Consider the following 16,329-nt stretch of genomic DNA (forward strand, 5'->3'; position numbering starts at 1 on the left):
ATTTGTAGATATAGGTATAACGCTTTACTTTCGCCCGTTGCTCATCTTTATAAAAAGAAAAAATAAGAAAAATTCATTGGTTGTTGGTACAAAAAAACAACAACGTGCTTTACAAGTCATATTGTTTTAAGGTCTTCTTAAATTGTTTTGAAATCAATTAGAATTGGGACTGTATAATTTCAATTCCGCCTATTTTTCAGATTTTTCTCCTTGGTATATCACGGGCTTTCGTGAATAAGATTCAGTGGAGCAAATTCACTCTCACCTCACCTGGTTTTCTGTTCCTTCACAGTCTTTTTTTTTTTTGTCCGACGTTGAACGACTCGGAGAATTACAACGTTTCGTTGCTCCTGCTGAATGCTTCATCCCGTGATACCGCGCAGTCACGATTGCCAACTTCCGCTGGCGTCGCTTCAGAAGAAAGAAGGAGAGGGGAAGAAATACGTGTATATGTCCTTACAGGGTGGGACTCGTAAAGTTGCCCACCCTTTTCTTCCCCCTCGTTCCTTGCTCCTCGCACCTCTTTCTCTCTCTCTCTCTCTCTCTCTCTCTCTCTCTCTCTCTCTCTCTCTCTCTCTCTCTCTCTCGCTTGACATTGAGGTAATGCAAAGAGATTTTTTCCAAAATTGAGTTTGCTGAACGTTACACTACGATTCCCTCCCTTCTTCCTCCTTCCACAGTCCACAAACCTAGCGTCACTTTCTCCCTTCGTGCTTCGACAATCCGCTTCCTCTCGACCTCTCTTCGTTCTTGTCACTACGTCTGCCGTTCGCCCCCGAGGAGGCATGAGAGGAAAGAATTTTCCGTCGGTTGGGTTTCTCCGCAACAGAATGAAATAAGAAAATAAAATGGGGGGGGGGGGAAACCTTCACCCGATAGAATCGAATCAATTTCCCCGGATCTCCTCTCCCCTCATACGTTATTCTTTTTTTTTCTGATCCGAGGGACGTCGTTTCTGCGCCGGTTTTGCGAGACGAAACCCATTTCCTTTACGGATATTTTCTTGGCATTGGGAAACTCGTGCAACCAAACCATAAACTCTCAACTCCCCTTTCCCTTGCTTTCCAAATCTTTTAAACTAACCAATAATTCGGATTTTTTCTATCTCGTTTTCTCCCTCTGAACCGCCCGTAAAGAAACAAACACGTTGCAAATTCCCGTGCCTTAGAAAGCTTGTTTCACTCAAAACTAGGTTGCACGCAAATTTTTTACGTATTTTATTTTTCCAGAAAACGTTTTCTTAACCACGAATTTTTTTTACAAACTGGCATGGCTACAGAATGGCAAGTTTACCGTAGTTTCCGATTCTTCAAAACTAAGGTGTAAGTAAGTACGTAATCAAAATAAAACATATTTTGCTGACACTTTACTTAGTACGCTACACAAGTAAAATTTATAGGTACACTTTCCTCTGAGAAATGTTACGTAATGATGGAATGAAATTTTAATGTTTACTTTATACTTAATTTTTTATTGCGAGGTGATTCCATGGCAAACTCCATTGTATTTACGAGTACGCGGTAATATTCAAGTTACATTTAAAAATATGGAACTGTACCAGTAACGTTATTTAAATAAAAATTTATTTCCATTCGTGTCCAAATAAAAGTAGAGTTTAATAAAGTGTTGATAAATAATTCAAGCAATCATTTTAAATAAACATCACAAATCTAACTGTGGTAGACAGTACGACTATAATTAATGGAATTCGAAAATATGATCAAATAAACTCCTCGGGTACAGACCCGCGCACAGTCCGTGATTGAACCCGGGTCTTCGAGTCAGGTGGCCACGAGGCTGTCGAGAGCCCAGGTCTGTCTTCGCAGCAAAGGAGAACACTGATGAAGTCGGCATACGACGTTGAAGTATACTTGCATACAAATACGTGCATATCTTACCACGGGTGCAGTGCACAAACACTATTCTTAAAAAAAAAAAGTGATATTTCATGACGAATTAAAACTTCAAATATATTCCTTCTTAAGTAAGCATAACTATACCTAAATTTTTTTCCTAGCTCGAGAAATTCTCAAATTATATATGTTCAGATTTGGCCGCAAAAATTAGGTCCCCCCATTTACTTTTAATTTACAGCAATTTTTTTAATGACTATAAAACTGTATGTTAGATGAACACAATTTTAAAACAAGAAAAAAATTAATTAATCGTCATTCACGAAATAACTTTTGTCAACTACCTTTCTTTTTTTTCAGTACAGTCTCTTCAGACAACTCTTGAAGGGGTTTCGCCGTGTTATTAAGTCACCTGGGGGGAAAGTTCTAGTTTTTAAGAAACCAAGAGATCCTTCTCCCCAAAACCAACCTCTTCCGCGGTTTGCGTAGACATGCATCACGTGACAACGTGATATCCCATCCCCCCACCCCCGCGACCACCCTCTGCAACTGTCAACAGTCTCGTATCAGCATATCCACGACTCGGCCCCGTCGATATCTCACCGATACTCCCCCCCCCCCCCAACCGACGACCCTTCGGAGGGCCGGCGGCGGGTCATAAAGCGTTACGCCCTCGACCGTAAACCTAATACCGCTCGTCGTTACCGGGCAGAAGACGCGGGGAGGCCCATGTCCCGGCGGGTGGAAGAGCACACACAATCTCCCGGGCGAATCCCTCCTGTGTCAGCACGAGCTCGCGCCCCCCGGCCTGCGTGCACATGTGAGGCTCCGAGGCCGCCCGAAGGGAAAGGGCGCACGTGGTATAAAACGCTATCCTGTTTTCAATCGCGAGCCCCTCCGGACAGGGAAATGTTTGGCCGGCAGGTTGCCCCCACCCTTGCAGAGGAAAGGGGGGAATGCTGCCGACGTATGACGACAGGTCACGAGACCCCCGAGCGGCACCAATCACAATCGGCCGATGCTACACCCGGGGGTGGGTTGCCCGTCCTCGCAGGGGTTGGATGGCGAGATCTACGGACGGCGGGCGCCGTCACGGAAGGCCCAGCCTTTTAAAAAAAAAAAAAAAAAACATACCCGATGGAATTATCCGCGTCCGCGTGATCCTTGTCATGTTTGGTTAAGGGCGGAGGAAGTCCCTTACACATCTGATGATTTTTTTTTTCATCCTTTCGGAAAATTACCATGATCACACCCAACTTGAGTTACTGCATCCTCCTGTCATTAGTTTTGTTTAAGAACATTTCCTTAAGGGCGTTTCGCTAAATAAGCATTTCAAATCACGTTTTGTTTTAAAATTTTACGCCAGATATATGTATGTCAAACGCTTTTTATGCTTCTATTTTTAGTCATATTGGACGAGTTTTTGTTTGTTTGGCACAATTATATCCCTTTAGGTTAATTTCATGAATTTTACAGCAGGATAACTTCAAAAGTCACATTTTTAAATAGTTTCTTTACTTAAACAGAACTTAGCAAAATATATTGTGTTTAAAGCTGAACCTGAAAAATTGCTTGATATGCAAAATAAATCCTTCGACGTGAATTATGTCACAGCTGCAGACTTAAAGGCTCCGTTATTCACTGTGCAATATAAAAAAATTATCACTTCTTGATTATGGTATAGATGTGATAAAATTAACTTAAGCTAAATTTATAGTGAATTTTAAAATTGTGGTTAAGCCATTATAGAGCCAATTTTAAGCACTAAAATTAAAAGTTAAGTGGTTAAGAAATAAAGTTACATAAAAATCCAACACGTAGCGAGACAGATCCACTTGAAGGGCTCTGACTGCTGGAAGGTTCGTTATTATGATGTACATGGCTCAAAGGCGACTGTGACCGCTGCATCAAATGTAGTATCACGTAAGCTATCGTGAAGTCTTATCGTCATCGAAACGCCTCTATGAGGCTTTCAACAGCGATCATACATTTATACATTTATATATACATACATATGTACAAATATATATAGTATGTTGAAGTTATGGCAGTACCTTTTCATTTCAAATGTGGTGTCTCAATATTGTCTGAAATGTGTTTTCATTTCTTACGAAAACAAATTGTGTGTGTGTGCAATATCTATAGTATACAAACATCATGTACTTCACATGGTGTAGTCTATGACTTTTGGTGAATTCCTGCAAAGACTGCGAAGAACGATTTCAAAATCTCTCCATTTGATTTCTCAGTCCAACTGACATAAAACCACCAAATGTTTTATATACATATTTTTTTAGTGTTTCCGGACCCTAATGGGTATTTACACTGTCATAAGCTGCAATAAATGTTATGATGTTTCATCGGGGAATGTGCCTAACATAAACGAAGGAATCTTTATAGTTCCTGATAACTTGATTTTCGTAAAACTATACTGAACTCCGAATTACGAGATCTGTGTTCTGTTCGAAACAGAATAAAAACTTCCGAACTTGCACGTGGCAGAAATAAAAGTGTGTTTGCCGTAGACGACACAAGTTTTTAAAGGTTTCGTTAGTACTCCAAGCTGTTCTGGTGAGTTAGTGCTTAAAGTTTACGATATACATGGACGGTTTGAAACCAATTTTCTTCGTTGAATTAGTAACAATTTTAAACAGTGTGTTCGTGTTTACATCGCGTGGCACTGTGACAGACTCTGTAAGCTAAAATAACAATTTCCGTCATTCTAATGGGTGAAATATTCTAATTAAAAATTTATATTCCAATGATATTCAAAAGTTGGTACTGACCACCTCGAGTAATATTACTGCCACAAGAAACATGTTACTACTATGGGACACGTCCCATGACATGGGCCCTATACCAAATCTGAAATAACAGCCATAATTCTCTTATTTGGACGTGTTTTCCATTATAAAGACATTATGCTATTTCCAAAAAAAATTGTAACGAATACACAAACTCCACGCAAGAAATATATAACTATACATAATTTGAATAGCTATCTCATTTGTATTTCTCTATTTTTTAAAGAAAAAAAATACTTGGTACGGTAGACACTATACTGTAAATTTTGGTTTCAGCCTTAACAACTACTTATTGTGTACAAGTATCGACCACTTCGAGGACCATTTGAGATGTAAATTTTTTTCAGTATCTTCTCGGAATTAATATGTGGTCTCGTAAATTTAAAAATAAATAAATTGTTAATTATTGTCAAATGGCGTTTTACCCAGAAGTAAACCACTCAAGACGTTTAAATATGTATATCTGATCTGTGAGCACTGTGATAATGCTAAATGTGAGCGTACGAGTGTTGGTGGTGCTAACGGTTTCAGACTGTAGCACCTCGGGCATAGCTCTGCTTCCACGGCGGAGTTCCTTCAGGAGAGGAAGACCACGCAGAGAGGGAGACAGTTGGAGAGAGTGAGAGAGAGAGCTTGTAATCCGATTGTCTCATTAGCACCGAGCTGCCTCCTTCCCTCTCTCACACCCCACTCGCCCCCCAACCCTCCTCCATCGTTGTGGCAGTGTCCCGAATTCCCGCCAGCGAGCGTCTCTATTAGCCCGCTCGCGCGCCCAGCGGACTGCGTCTCTCTTCCTCGTCAGTTGCCTGGTCTTGTCTCCCTTCTCTCTTCCTCGCTTCTAGCAAGTGAATGCGCCATCTCTCTCTCTCTCTCTCACACACACACACGCCGTCGCTGCTACACGTCTCACGGATTCACACACCAGGGTTGTTTTTTTACTCCCCTATAATCCTCCACAACCACTTAGATACGAAATAAAAATAAAGTTGGAAAACTTAAGCCTAAAAAAACTGACAGTTTACCTTCAGGTTAATCCATTTCCCTCTTCCATCTGACGCATCTGTGGACCAATAAATACAAAAATCAAACTTTTTGTTTTAAGCCGGATAGAATTATTGTCGTCCTGCCCAGATTTCTGGTATTAGGAAGTTGATTGGTGGGTGTTAACGAATTGGGTTTTACCGTTGACTTTAAAATATAAAATAGCTTCAAGTATAATTGGATGAAATTCACCGCTTTCTGAAAAAAAAGTGTCTTCAAAGTTAAGTTAGTTAACAAGTAGAGTCTGGATATTTTAAATCCAAATAATTCAGAAGGTTTTGTGAATAATTATTACCACCACGCCACAGGACTGACGTCACAACGTATGCTCTGCTCATTTCAGTGTTGAATTTTTAGTTTTCGGAAGATTCTGAATTTTTTATTTGCCAAATAATATTCATTTAAATATTTGAATGAACCAGGGATAAAAAGTTTAAATTTAAACAGACAAAATGATTACCTTGATAAAATACATAGTTTATTTTGCGCATAAATTCTTCGGGTTCTGTTTTCTAAACGTGGTTACAGTATTATTTAACATGTGCCAAATGTAAATCCTCTACAGACGGTCGCAAGTTTATTCCTGAAATTGCCACGATTCAGACTCTGGGGAAAAGGAAATGAAATTCGCCCCGAAAAGTTTGACTCGCCGCACGCAGAAGGGCAAGGTATTTAAAAAAAGTTATTTTGGAAACCGAGTTACTTCGGCCAAAGGGGAGAGAGGGGAGCTACTCGAGGAAGAGGGGTGGGGAATACATTCTCTGACACATACGTGGTGTGTTATTTTTTATTCCCTTGCCTTTGCTCGAACACCCTTCGTCACGTGTATTTTTTTTTCACTCTTCTTTCTCCCCTCCCCCTTCAAACCACGTCATTCGCCACATCACAAGCACCGCAGCTACTTTGAATGGCGGTCCTGAATGGGAGCGGCGGGCTTGTTAAAGTCGATTCAGGCGCGAAAATTCGATTTGCGCGCCGAGTTCGGATACACCGCTACGCCCCCGGGACGTCTGGGGCTATCGCCCCGGGGAGAAAGGGAGGGGGGGTCGGGGAAGTGTTTTGTGAGATTGGGCGGTCGTGAACTCCCTTCCCCCTGCCCGTGGAATAAGTCTAACCAACCCCCTCGCCATACTCCACGGCCCGCGCGCCCTCCGACGGCGGCGTCGGATTGGGGGAGACTGCGTCCCGAGACACCCTTATTCCCCCTTCGGCGACGTTTCCTCCATCTTCCGCCTTGCTCCCCCTTCTCCCCTCGTGCACCGACCTCCTCCAGGTCTTCGATTTTCCTTTCTCCTCCCGTCTGGCGGCAATGGATTTGCTCCGTGTCTCCATCTATTGCGCAGAGTTGAAACCGCCAAGATTCAGCCAAACCGAAGAAAGTTTCACCAGAACAAGTAAAGCCCTTTCGATTAATAGATGGATTTAAATTAACTTGTTTTGTACGCATTGTAGCCCTCGGAAACCTAGATAAAGTATGATGCATGGGGCCTAACCTCCAGCTTTGTTACATTTTTTGAGGCAACTTTTTTTCGGTAAATGTAAACTTTTGTAAATTCACCACCGTTGTATTTCCTAGATTCTCATGAATATTTTAAATATTGTTGCGAGGATACTAGAGGCGAAACAACGAGCCAGGCCAGTCGGACCAGCCCCACCTCCCGGACAGGCAGCGCCCGTCCCTCTGCGGTAATCCGACTAGGAGCGGCGCCTCTCTCCCTGTATCTCGAGGGTTCGGCACGTTCCCAGAGCCCCGTCTGCGCGAAGTGGCGTAACTAGGACGTCGCTGTTCTCGAAGCTTCGAGTGTTTAGCCGGGCATTCATACGAGACTTTTCCAGCTCGTTACTTGGCAGGTGTTTGACACGGAGGCCAGCAGGCGAGCAGTGTGAGTGTCAGACGCAACTGGCTATACCGGCGAGAGTGCGGGCCAAGTGAATCATGAGTGATAACAGCAGCGAGGTGAAGAAGGTGAGTGGCCCCTTGGTTAGTGAAAATAATAATAATTACCTTAGTTGGCATAATATGTATCATTGAGTTAAAAAAACATAAAATATTTTCGCTGCATGGGAAATTAGAAAATATTTAATTGGTCGTTTTGTAATAGGCATTGGAGAACTTAAATATGTTATGTACATAAAATTCTTAAAATGTTCCAGAGTTTTATAGACGTTTTTCCAAAATATTTCCACGTTTAGATATGTTGCAAACTCTTGATGGTCCTTGTACTTCAGACTACTGGGTCTCGGCATGTAAAATAGGGTCATCGTTGGCGATTTTGAGTCTTCCTGAATGCATAAAGAATACGAGCCAAGAGAGACCAAGCGAAGTGGTACAGGTGCATGGCACTGGATTCGTTTTCCTGAGGAGCTGGGTTCTAACCCTGTTACATACACACTAGTTTCAGTTTCATCCAGGTTTCCCTGAACCAGTCTTGGTTAATAATTTCATGTTTCCATAGACTATTCTTTATCCAGTGTACCTAATTAGTGTTTTTGATCTCTAACAACCTCGCCTTTGATCACACACAGTAATTTAACCAAAAAAATAAATAATGTTCAAGTGCAATCCAGTAACCTTAATAGTTTATGGATTGTCTTCTGATATTCATTTCTGTCAAGAACCAAACAAATGTAAACTTAAACACAACCTGTATTACACCAGTGCTACACAGGAACAGTATATTCATATTTCAAAACCTTCTTAACTGTAAGAAAGCACTTATAGCTTGTTTCAGCTAATCAGAAAACTTATAAATCCTACTAGGTTTTGCTTGTCAGTCAAGAGCCTTAAAATTTGAAACTACTTGTCCTCAAGTAATATCAGTTTGGAACAGGTGCGAGACATGATAAATATTTTTCGGAAAAACCTGCCAGAGGTTGGGTTCCAAAATTTTATTTTCAGCGGAGACTGCACTGTAGCGATAATACAAGAGTCAACGTTGCACCTGCACCAAGAGTTCAAGAGAGTAGAGATTAGATGGTGTGCGTTCCAGCAAGATTACAAGTGTGTGGAGGTTATCTTAGACTGCACTGCAGCAATATTTCAAGAGTGTCGAGAACAGATGGAGTGAGCTCCAACAAGAGTACAAGAGTGTGGAGGTTATCTGAGACTGCAATGCAGAAAGAGCTCAAGAGATTCGAGGTTAGCTGATGTTCCCTGCAGAAACAGTTCAAGAGTGTCGAGGTTAGTTGGAGTGCCCTGCAGCAAAGGTTCAAGATTATCGAGGATAGATGGAGTGAGCTCCAGCAAGAGTACAATAGTGTGGAGGTTATCTGAGACTGCAATGCAGCAAGAGCTCAAGAGAGTCGAGGTTAGCGGGAGTGCACTGCAGCTAGAGTACAAGATTGTCGCGGTTAGCGGGAGTGCACTGCAGCCACAGTTGAAGAGTGTCGCGGTTAGCCGGAGGGTGGCACAGTCAGGCACAGTCAGGCACAGGCGGGCAGAGCTCCTGGGGCGACCCCTACCTGGACTCGCACCTCGGGCAGGTTGACCTTCATGGCCAGCTCCTCGCGGCTGTACACGTCCGGGTAGTGCGACTTCTCGAAGGCGCGCTCCAGCTCGTGCAGCTGGTAGGTGGTGAAGGTGGTGCGGTTGCGGCGGTGCTTCTTCTTGGCAGCGTCCCCGCCGCCCGAGTCCGGGGGCAGACCCCCGCCCCCGCCGCCGCCGCCGCCAGGACTGGAGGGCTCCTCCTCGCTGCAGCTCTTGTCAAGATGCGCCTGGCAGCGGGACTCCGGCGCGGGTCCGTCGTCCGAGTTGCTGTTCTCGCCTGCGGACACGCCCCCCTCAACTCGTCACCACACCCAAGGGCATCCTCAGGCCGTCCAGGACCTCATCTACGATAATACCACTGTACAAGCTTTGTGATTTGTGTTTATCCGCAAAGAGTGTTTCACAGATATACGTGTTGACAGATTCAAGATATCTGTAGTTTGGAAATACCAGGTATATTTCTTTGCTTATGAGTTGAGACCTTTAAGGGTGTATGTCCCATTCCAGGTCATGCTTTTAGATTTATATTAATCACTGATCAAATTTTAGACATTTTCAATTGTTTAACTTTCACGAAATGAAAAATATATATAGTTGCATACTTTTTGCATAATTAGCTGCCTAAGCTACATTTTTAACCTTTTTGGGTTGTACAAATAAGGAGAATTTAATTTATTGCAGAGCTGAAACTTTTTAGGATTAACTGCAATGCCACTGGCTACTTCAAGAAATGGTTTGCATTTCTATCACAAAAACTCATTTCATGTTTCTTGGCTGTCAAGATCATAAAAATTTTGAGAATTTTGAAATGTCAGGTAAAATTAATTAATATTTTCTGAAAGAAATACAAACCATTTCTTGAAGTAGCCAGTGGCATTGCAGTTAATCCTAAAAAGTTTCAGTTCTGCAATAAATTAAATTCTCCTTATTTGTACAACCCAATAAGGTTAAAAATGTAACTTTGGCAGCTAATTATGCAAAAAGTATGCAACTATATATATTTTTCATTTCGTGAAAGTTAAACGATTGAAAATGTCTAAAAGTTGATCAGTGATTAATATAAATCTAAAATCATTACCTGGAACGGGACATACGCCCTTAAATCTCTCAAGATGGATTCAACAAGGCGTTCCAAAACGTTCGGTACAGCATCATTCCCTGAGATGTAGCTTCAAAGCCAGAGAGCCCAGAAGTAGTTATTAACAGACCACTAAAGTCTCGGATCCAGGTTCAGACCGATATTCCTAACTTACGTTTTTGCCTGAATAATATTGCGTTTTGTTCACTCACTCAGAATGTCCTTATCTGGGTTTCCTTAACTGTATGACGTCCACAAAGTATCTTATACAAAATCATTTTTAACTATTTCTTAATATCAATCTGAAGTAAAAAAATATGAATAAAACATTACGGTTTTGTCGAGACTTAAAGACCCCCACACACGATCAGTCCTGTTCCCAGACATTTTGGATTGTATTGCGACCCTGTGCACACACGATCAGTCAAGGTGCACAGTTTGGAACGAACAGTCCGAACTGGCAGTTTGGACTGAACTGAAGCCTCCCCACACACGATGAGTCTTGTGGTTGCTGTTGCTGTTTGATGTATCGTTTCATCGTAGAATATGGGAGAATCTTTGAATGCTATAGTTGCAGTTGCACAATTTAGTTAGATAAAGGGTAAAAAACCGAAGAGTAGAAACAAAGATGTCTACCACGACACTCAGCTTATGGAATGATGGACTGACAGTTTGGACTGGCACACACGGCAGTTCGGACTGAGGGCTCTCGAACCCACAGTCCGATTTGATGAGAAGACATCAGTTTTTCAGTCCATCAGTTCAGACTGAACAGTCCACCGTCCTTGCACACACAAGGGCAGTTCCAACTGTTCAGTTGCGACTGATAGGACCGAACTGTCAGTTCGAACAGATCGTGATGGGGGGGGGGGGGGGGAGGAAGCCTTAGAGGCGTCACCGTGCTAGAAGCACCAGCGAGCGTCACACCGATCGTCCCGCCTCACTAACACAGATACACCCCTGACTAGGCGTGCCCCTTAAGCCTTAGGCTGCCTTTAATTTTTATTACTTGCTGTTTTGCTTGCGGTCTGGGAGGAGAGGTGGTGTGTGGTGAGGTCAGAGAGGTGGTGGTATGTAATGAGGTCAGAGAGGTGATGGATTGACGCCGGCGGTTCCACCAACGCGCGGAGGGCAATCCCTCACGAGGTTGACGGAATCATAACAATAGAGGTGTTGCTGCTGGGTGGATAGGGGCAGGATAATTGGGGGGGGGGGGGGAGCGGGGAAAGTAATCTGGAGTTAATCTACAATCGACTGAGAACTTTTGAAACACGGTTTAAAATAATTCCTGGCCGTAACTGCCCAGGCTTAAAGTAAAGGGATTTCAGAGTAAGGATTCATTCGAAGACACACTAGGAGAGAGTCCACAAATATACGAGCTGCATGACTTGTATTTTTTAATTTAAAAAAAATGTATTTTATATTACTCACTAAATTCACTCCGTTAAATAAGAAAATATATTACTCTATTGCGTAAATATATATATTTAAAAAGCGTATTGTATATTTTTATAGCTAGGGTAGGTACTCATAGTTGATGTGTTAAATTTTCAGAAAGCGTTTTTATGAACTCAGCTACATAAATATATTTATTATTATCCACTGTATAATCACTATATAGTTGTTATAAAAAAATTTTTATTTCTTTTTTTATCATAGTTAATAAATGATTATGCAGGTGGAACATTTATTGAAATTTTAAACATAAGCAGTAATCTACAAATTGATTCATAAATAAATTAATACTCGCTCCCACACGCGTGCTATTGCAGCTCATGTAGTCCTTATTTATGTATGTAAATAGAGTATAAAGGCTTTTTCTATTAAATTTTTTTTATGGAATGTAAATCATCTATGTTTAAATCCAATAGGCATATACCAGTTAACTATTCCTTAGTTCTACAATAAATTAAGTAATGAGCATCTAAATATCCCTATTTTTATTTTTAGTATTATGTGTTAATGCAGTGTCACTATTACATTACTTACTGCTCTATTAGCGTTAGGGGTATGAATTCTTATGACACAACTTACACCTTTTTCACCACCTTAGCGGTCGAATCTCAAAAACATAAATATTGCACACAACGGCACATTTTGCGCGTGTAATTCATAGTCAATTTCTTATCTTTGCCTTTAGCAGATTCGTAATATAAATATTTATTATAAAACTAACCAAGTCAGTTTTCACCCCTTTTCTTGTGGTAATTTCGGGAAATGGCACAAAGAAGTTTGTAGGTGACTATCCCTACCATATCTTTTTACATCAGCTTGATTATATTCAGAGATATGTGTTTAATTGTGAAACCAAACTAACCCCCCAGCCAATCAGAGTAGAGAAGTAGATAACTGTTTATAATTATCAATCATATTGGGGAAACTCCTGCCATTAAATTTATAGCATTACTTACTTTTTTAAAAAATCACTAGCTGTTAATGTTTGTAACAAAAATTTAAATATTTCGCGGTAAGAATAGTTAACTAAAAATTTTACATTACCCAAATTAATTTATATGTTGAAAAACTTTGTTAAAAAAAACTGGTCAGATGTCACGGAATAATCATTTCGTAGTAAATATATAGTTATTTAATAACAAAACCAACATTTGTCGGATAGTTACATCACGAAATTCCACTGGCTAAAACTAACAGTGAGACTTCAATTGTGAACCCGTTTCGAACAAGTTGTGTGCTTGACCTTCAGTGCATTCGTTTTGTGTGTGTGTGTGTGTGTGAAACAAGCTTTAAGGCGGGTTTACGATCGAAAAACTTAAGAATTATAACTTAGCCAATACGCCTACGAGCACGTGGTTAAGTAATATCGAGTTATGTGGTCATTTATTCCAGCCGATAAAAAAAAACGGGCGAGACCGCAGCCGTAATATTTATGATGAATTTTCGTAATTTTCCCAGGTATCATCTGCATTTTGAAAATGGATTTCTGTTCGTAATCGTCGTCGACTCATAATTATTTTCTTTTTTAATGTGACATGTTTATCCACGGTGAAATCATAAACCGTTACACTGTTAGGCGCAGAGTTCACATGTTAAGTTCACGAGTGTCTTAGTTTCCAATAGTAAAGCCAGCTTCAATCCCGTCGCTGGGCCTCGACAAGCGAACGTGTCGGCTGCCAGCGAGGGCTAGCTCGGCGGTCGTGGGTCGGTGTTAGTCCAGGCGCCCCTTGATTACCCCGGGCGCCGGCTCCGCTCGGAAACGCATTTGTCACTGTCCACTTAGGCCGCGAGAGGAGCTGTCACGAGTCTCGGGATGAAAGAATAATGCCTCTGGGAGACAGAGAGAGATATATATTCCTCGGTCTTAGTTCCACCCGAGTTTAGCTGCCCAAGTGTTAATCTAATTTCCTCACCTGCTTCACAGAGAGGTTGTTGGAAGTGTCTGGCTGAGGATGTCGGAAACGGTATCTTCACTCGTCGCGTGGACACGACAAGAGTGTTCTGTATTCCGACCGCGAGTGAGAAAACCCATTTTTTTTTTACGTGTAAACATCTTATCTCCCGGTATGCGGCATTTCTTATAGGAGTATCTTCGAGAAAATGTAACGGAATTCGATGAGCGGAAATGTGACACAAAGATGGTGGTAGTGACAGAAAACCCCTCATACGGTCACTTTCGTAAACATTGGGTGACATACAAAACGTACTGGTGTGCCAAATGAAACTTCATGATGGTGAAACTACCCTGGAATATATTTGATGTGTAAAATGGTTTATGAATACATAAACTTTTTTTTTTGGAATCGCTTGAAAACTATTGTAGACGTGGTAACGAATTTTCCCTCGTGCGAGTAAAAAAACTAGTGTTCTTCGAAACTTCGAAGTGTTTTCTCAGTGGTCGGAGATCCTATGGTTACTAAACCAACTGTCCCAGCTTCTCTTCCTCGCTGCATCGGGGACTTTCCATTTTCCACTTGAGTAAAATATCCTTCCCGGGTCCCTGGCTGCGGAAGGAAATGACAATCCACTGCACAATCACCCTGCCTTGACCACAGGCGCACGGCGGCTCCCACCACCGCTACGTCACCAGTGGTCGCCGTGCACGTGTGTGAACGAGTCACCATGACAGTGTGAAAGTACTTTCCAGACAAAACAAAACGAAATTTTTTTTTTGGTCACTGTAAAGTGTAACCTCAAAAATTATTTGTTTGATTATTTTACGGCGGCGGACAAGCCGTGGTTTATTTTTGATTAGTGTTTTCCCCTTCGGTGTAACAAACTCGGCAGTTGCGAGTCGAACATCTTCGCCACGAGAGACCCTCGCCTACCCGGGCACACACGGCGTGCAGAGCTGTGCAAGAAACCACGCGTTGTGAAAACTGCTCAAGACATTTTGTGCGGGTCTGTTTACGAAAAGCATTTTAATAATGCGATGAGGGTGGATGGGTGGTTCTGTTTTCGTATTTCGTTTTCAAGCTGTACATTTAGAAGAGCGGAAATGGCTGAAACCCGTGTTATAAGAATAGCTTTTTTAGACATGAAACACCCGGTACAGAATATTTGGAGAACTCAAATGACTTGCATTACACCTTCACCTTCACTTATCCGCCGTGTAATGTTGTGGTCACCGATCAAAGCTCATAGTTGTGGTCACCGATCAAAGATCATAGTTGTGGTCACCGATCAAAGCACATAGTTGTGATTACCTATCGAAGCTGTTAGTTGTGGTCACCGATCGAAGCTCATGGTTGTGGTCCCCGATCGAAGCTCATAGTTGTGGCAACAGATCAAAGATCATAGTTTTGGTCACCAATCGAAGATCATAGTTGTGGTCACCGATCAAAGCTCATAGTTGTGGTCACCGATCAAAGCTCATAGTTGTGGTCACCGATCAAAGCACACAGTTGTTGTGATCACCTATCGGAGCTGTTAGTTGTGGTCACCGATCGAAGCTCACAGTTGTGGTCACCGATCGAAGCTCATAGTGGTGGCAACAGGTCAAAGATCATAGTTGTGGTCACCGATCGAAGCTCATAGTTTTGGTCATCTATCGAAGCTCATATTTATGGTCACCGATCGAAGCTCATAGTTTTGGTCACCTATAGAAGCTCATAGTTGTGGTCACCGATTGAAGCTCTTGGCTGGTCTATGCACGTCGAGAGTCCAGCGGCGACACCGCGCGAGCCTCGCTCATTGCTGTTCGTGCGAGAGGGTCGCTGCTCCCGCCTGCGCTCGGACTCCTGCGCGATCCTGTTATTAAGTGGCCAGGAGCCGGCCAGTGGGTGGCCAGTGGGTGGCCAGTGGGTGGGATGTCGAGGATAGTGATCGGGAGCAGGGCTTGCAGACGGGGCGAGGGGAGGACAGCGACATCGCGTGCCTCGCCCGCGCCCGGACCTCGTTACCATATCTGGCAGCGAAAATGAAGGTGGAAGGCGCACGGGTCCTAATTCCACGGGCATTTTTACCCCCGAGCCCCCCTTGTCGGGCTAATTTGATTCATTAACCAATTTGGCCACCGGCGAGGGTGGGTGGGAAGTAAGGTGCGAGGGTGAGGGTATTTATTTTAAGGCGAACTCAGGGGCTCGTAATGCCCCGGCCTGTAGGAGCACTTCATCGCCGGGTTGCTGGCGGCATGCGATCACGTGACCGGGCCGCCCTGGGTTTAAGGTAGCGATACCTGGTCGATGGTTAAGGGGGAACCCAGCCGGGGTTGTGTGGGAAAGGGAGTGAGGAGGGGGGAGGGAAGAGAAAACAAACGCCACTCTCCCTCAACACTCCTACCAACGGAACCGGTCATTAGGGAGAAATCATTGCGACGCTTCATAATACCACGTCGTTTCACGAATGCAAGGTTTTGTCGGCTAGTCCAGGAGAAAGCGAGGCTAGTTCCAAACAACACGTCTCAAATCTCACATATCTTACAAGTAGTACCAAAGGTCTAAGTATCTTTCTGCAACTATTTCTCTGTAAACAGTGTTTGTAAAAACATCCACGTGGTTTCCAATGTTCGTAAATAAACATTAGCAGGTGTTTTGCCAGTAACAGTTGGTAACAGGGTACCACGTTTTCGTCTTTTAATAATTGTCAAATTTGAGACAAGTTACATGCATG

At 42.6% G+C, this 16,329-nt stretch overlaps 1 protein-coding gene across 1 annotated transcript in view; it reads right to left on the reverse strand.

Moving 5' to 3' along the window:
• LOC134531273 (retinal homeobox protein Rx1-like) overlaps positions 1 to 14,342 on the reverse strand; it is a 69,982-nt gene extending 55,640 nt beyond the window's left edge. Inside the window, exons 1-2 of the mRNA XM_063366966.1 lie at positions 14,258 to 14,342; positions 9,161 to 9,462 (exon numbers count right to left, since the gene is read on the reverse strand). Coding sequence (XP_063223036.1) covers positions 9,161 to 9,462; positions 14,258 to 14,342 — 387 coding nt within the window. The remainder of the gene's footprint in view (positions 1 to 9,160; positions 9,463 to 14,257) is intronic.
• Between the last annotated feature and the right edge of the window lie 1,987 nt (positions 14,343 to 16,329).

This window comes from Bacillus rossius, chromosome 3 (assembly GCF_032445375.1).
Source record: "Bacillus rossius redtenbacheri isolate Brsri chromosome 3, Brsri_v3, whole genome shotgun sequence".
In the NCBI taxonomy this organism is placed as follows: domain Eukaryota; kingdom Metazoa; phylum Arthropoda; class Insecta; order Phasmatodea; family Bacillidae; genus Bacillus; species Bacillus rossius.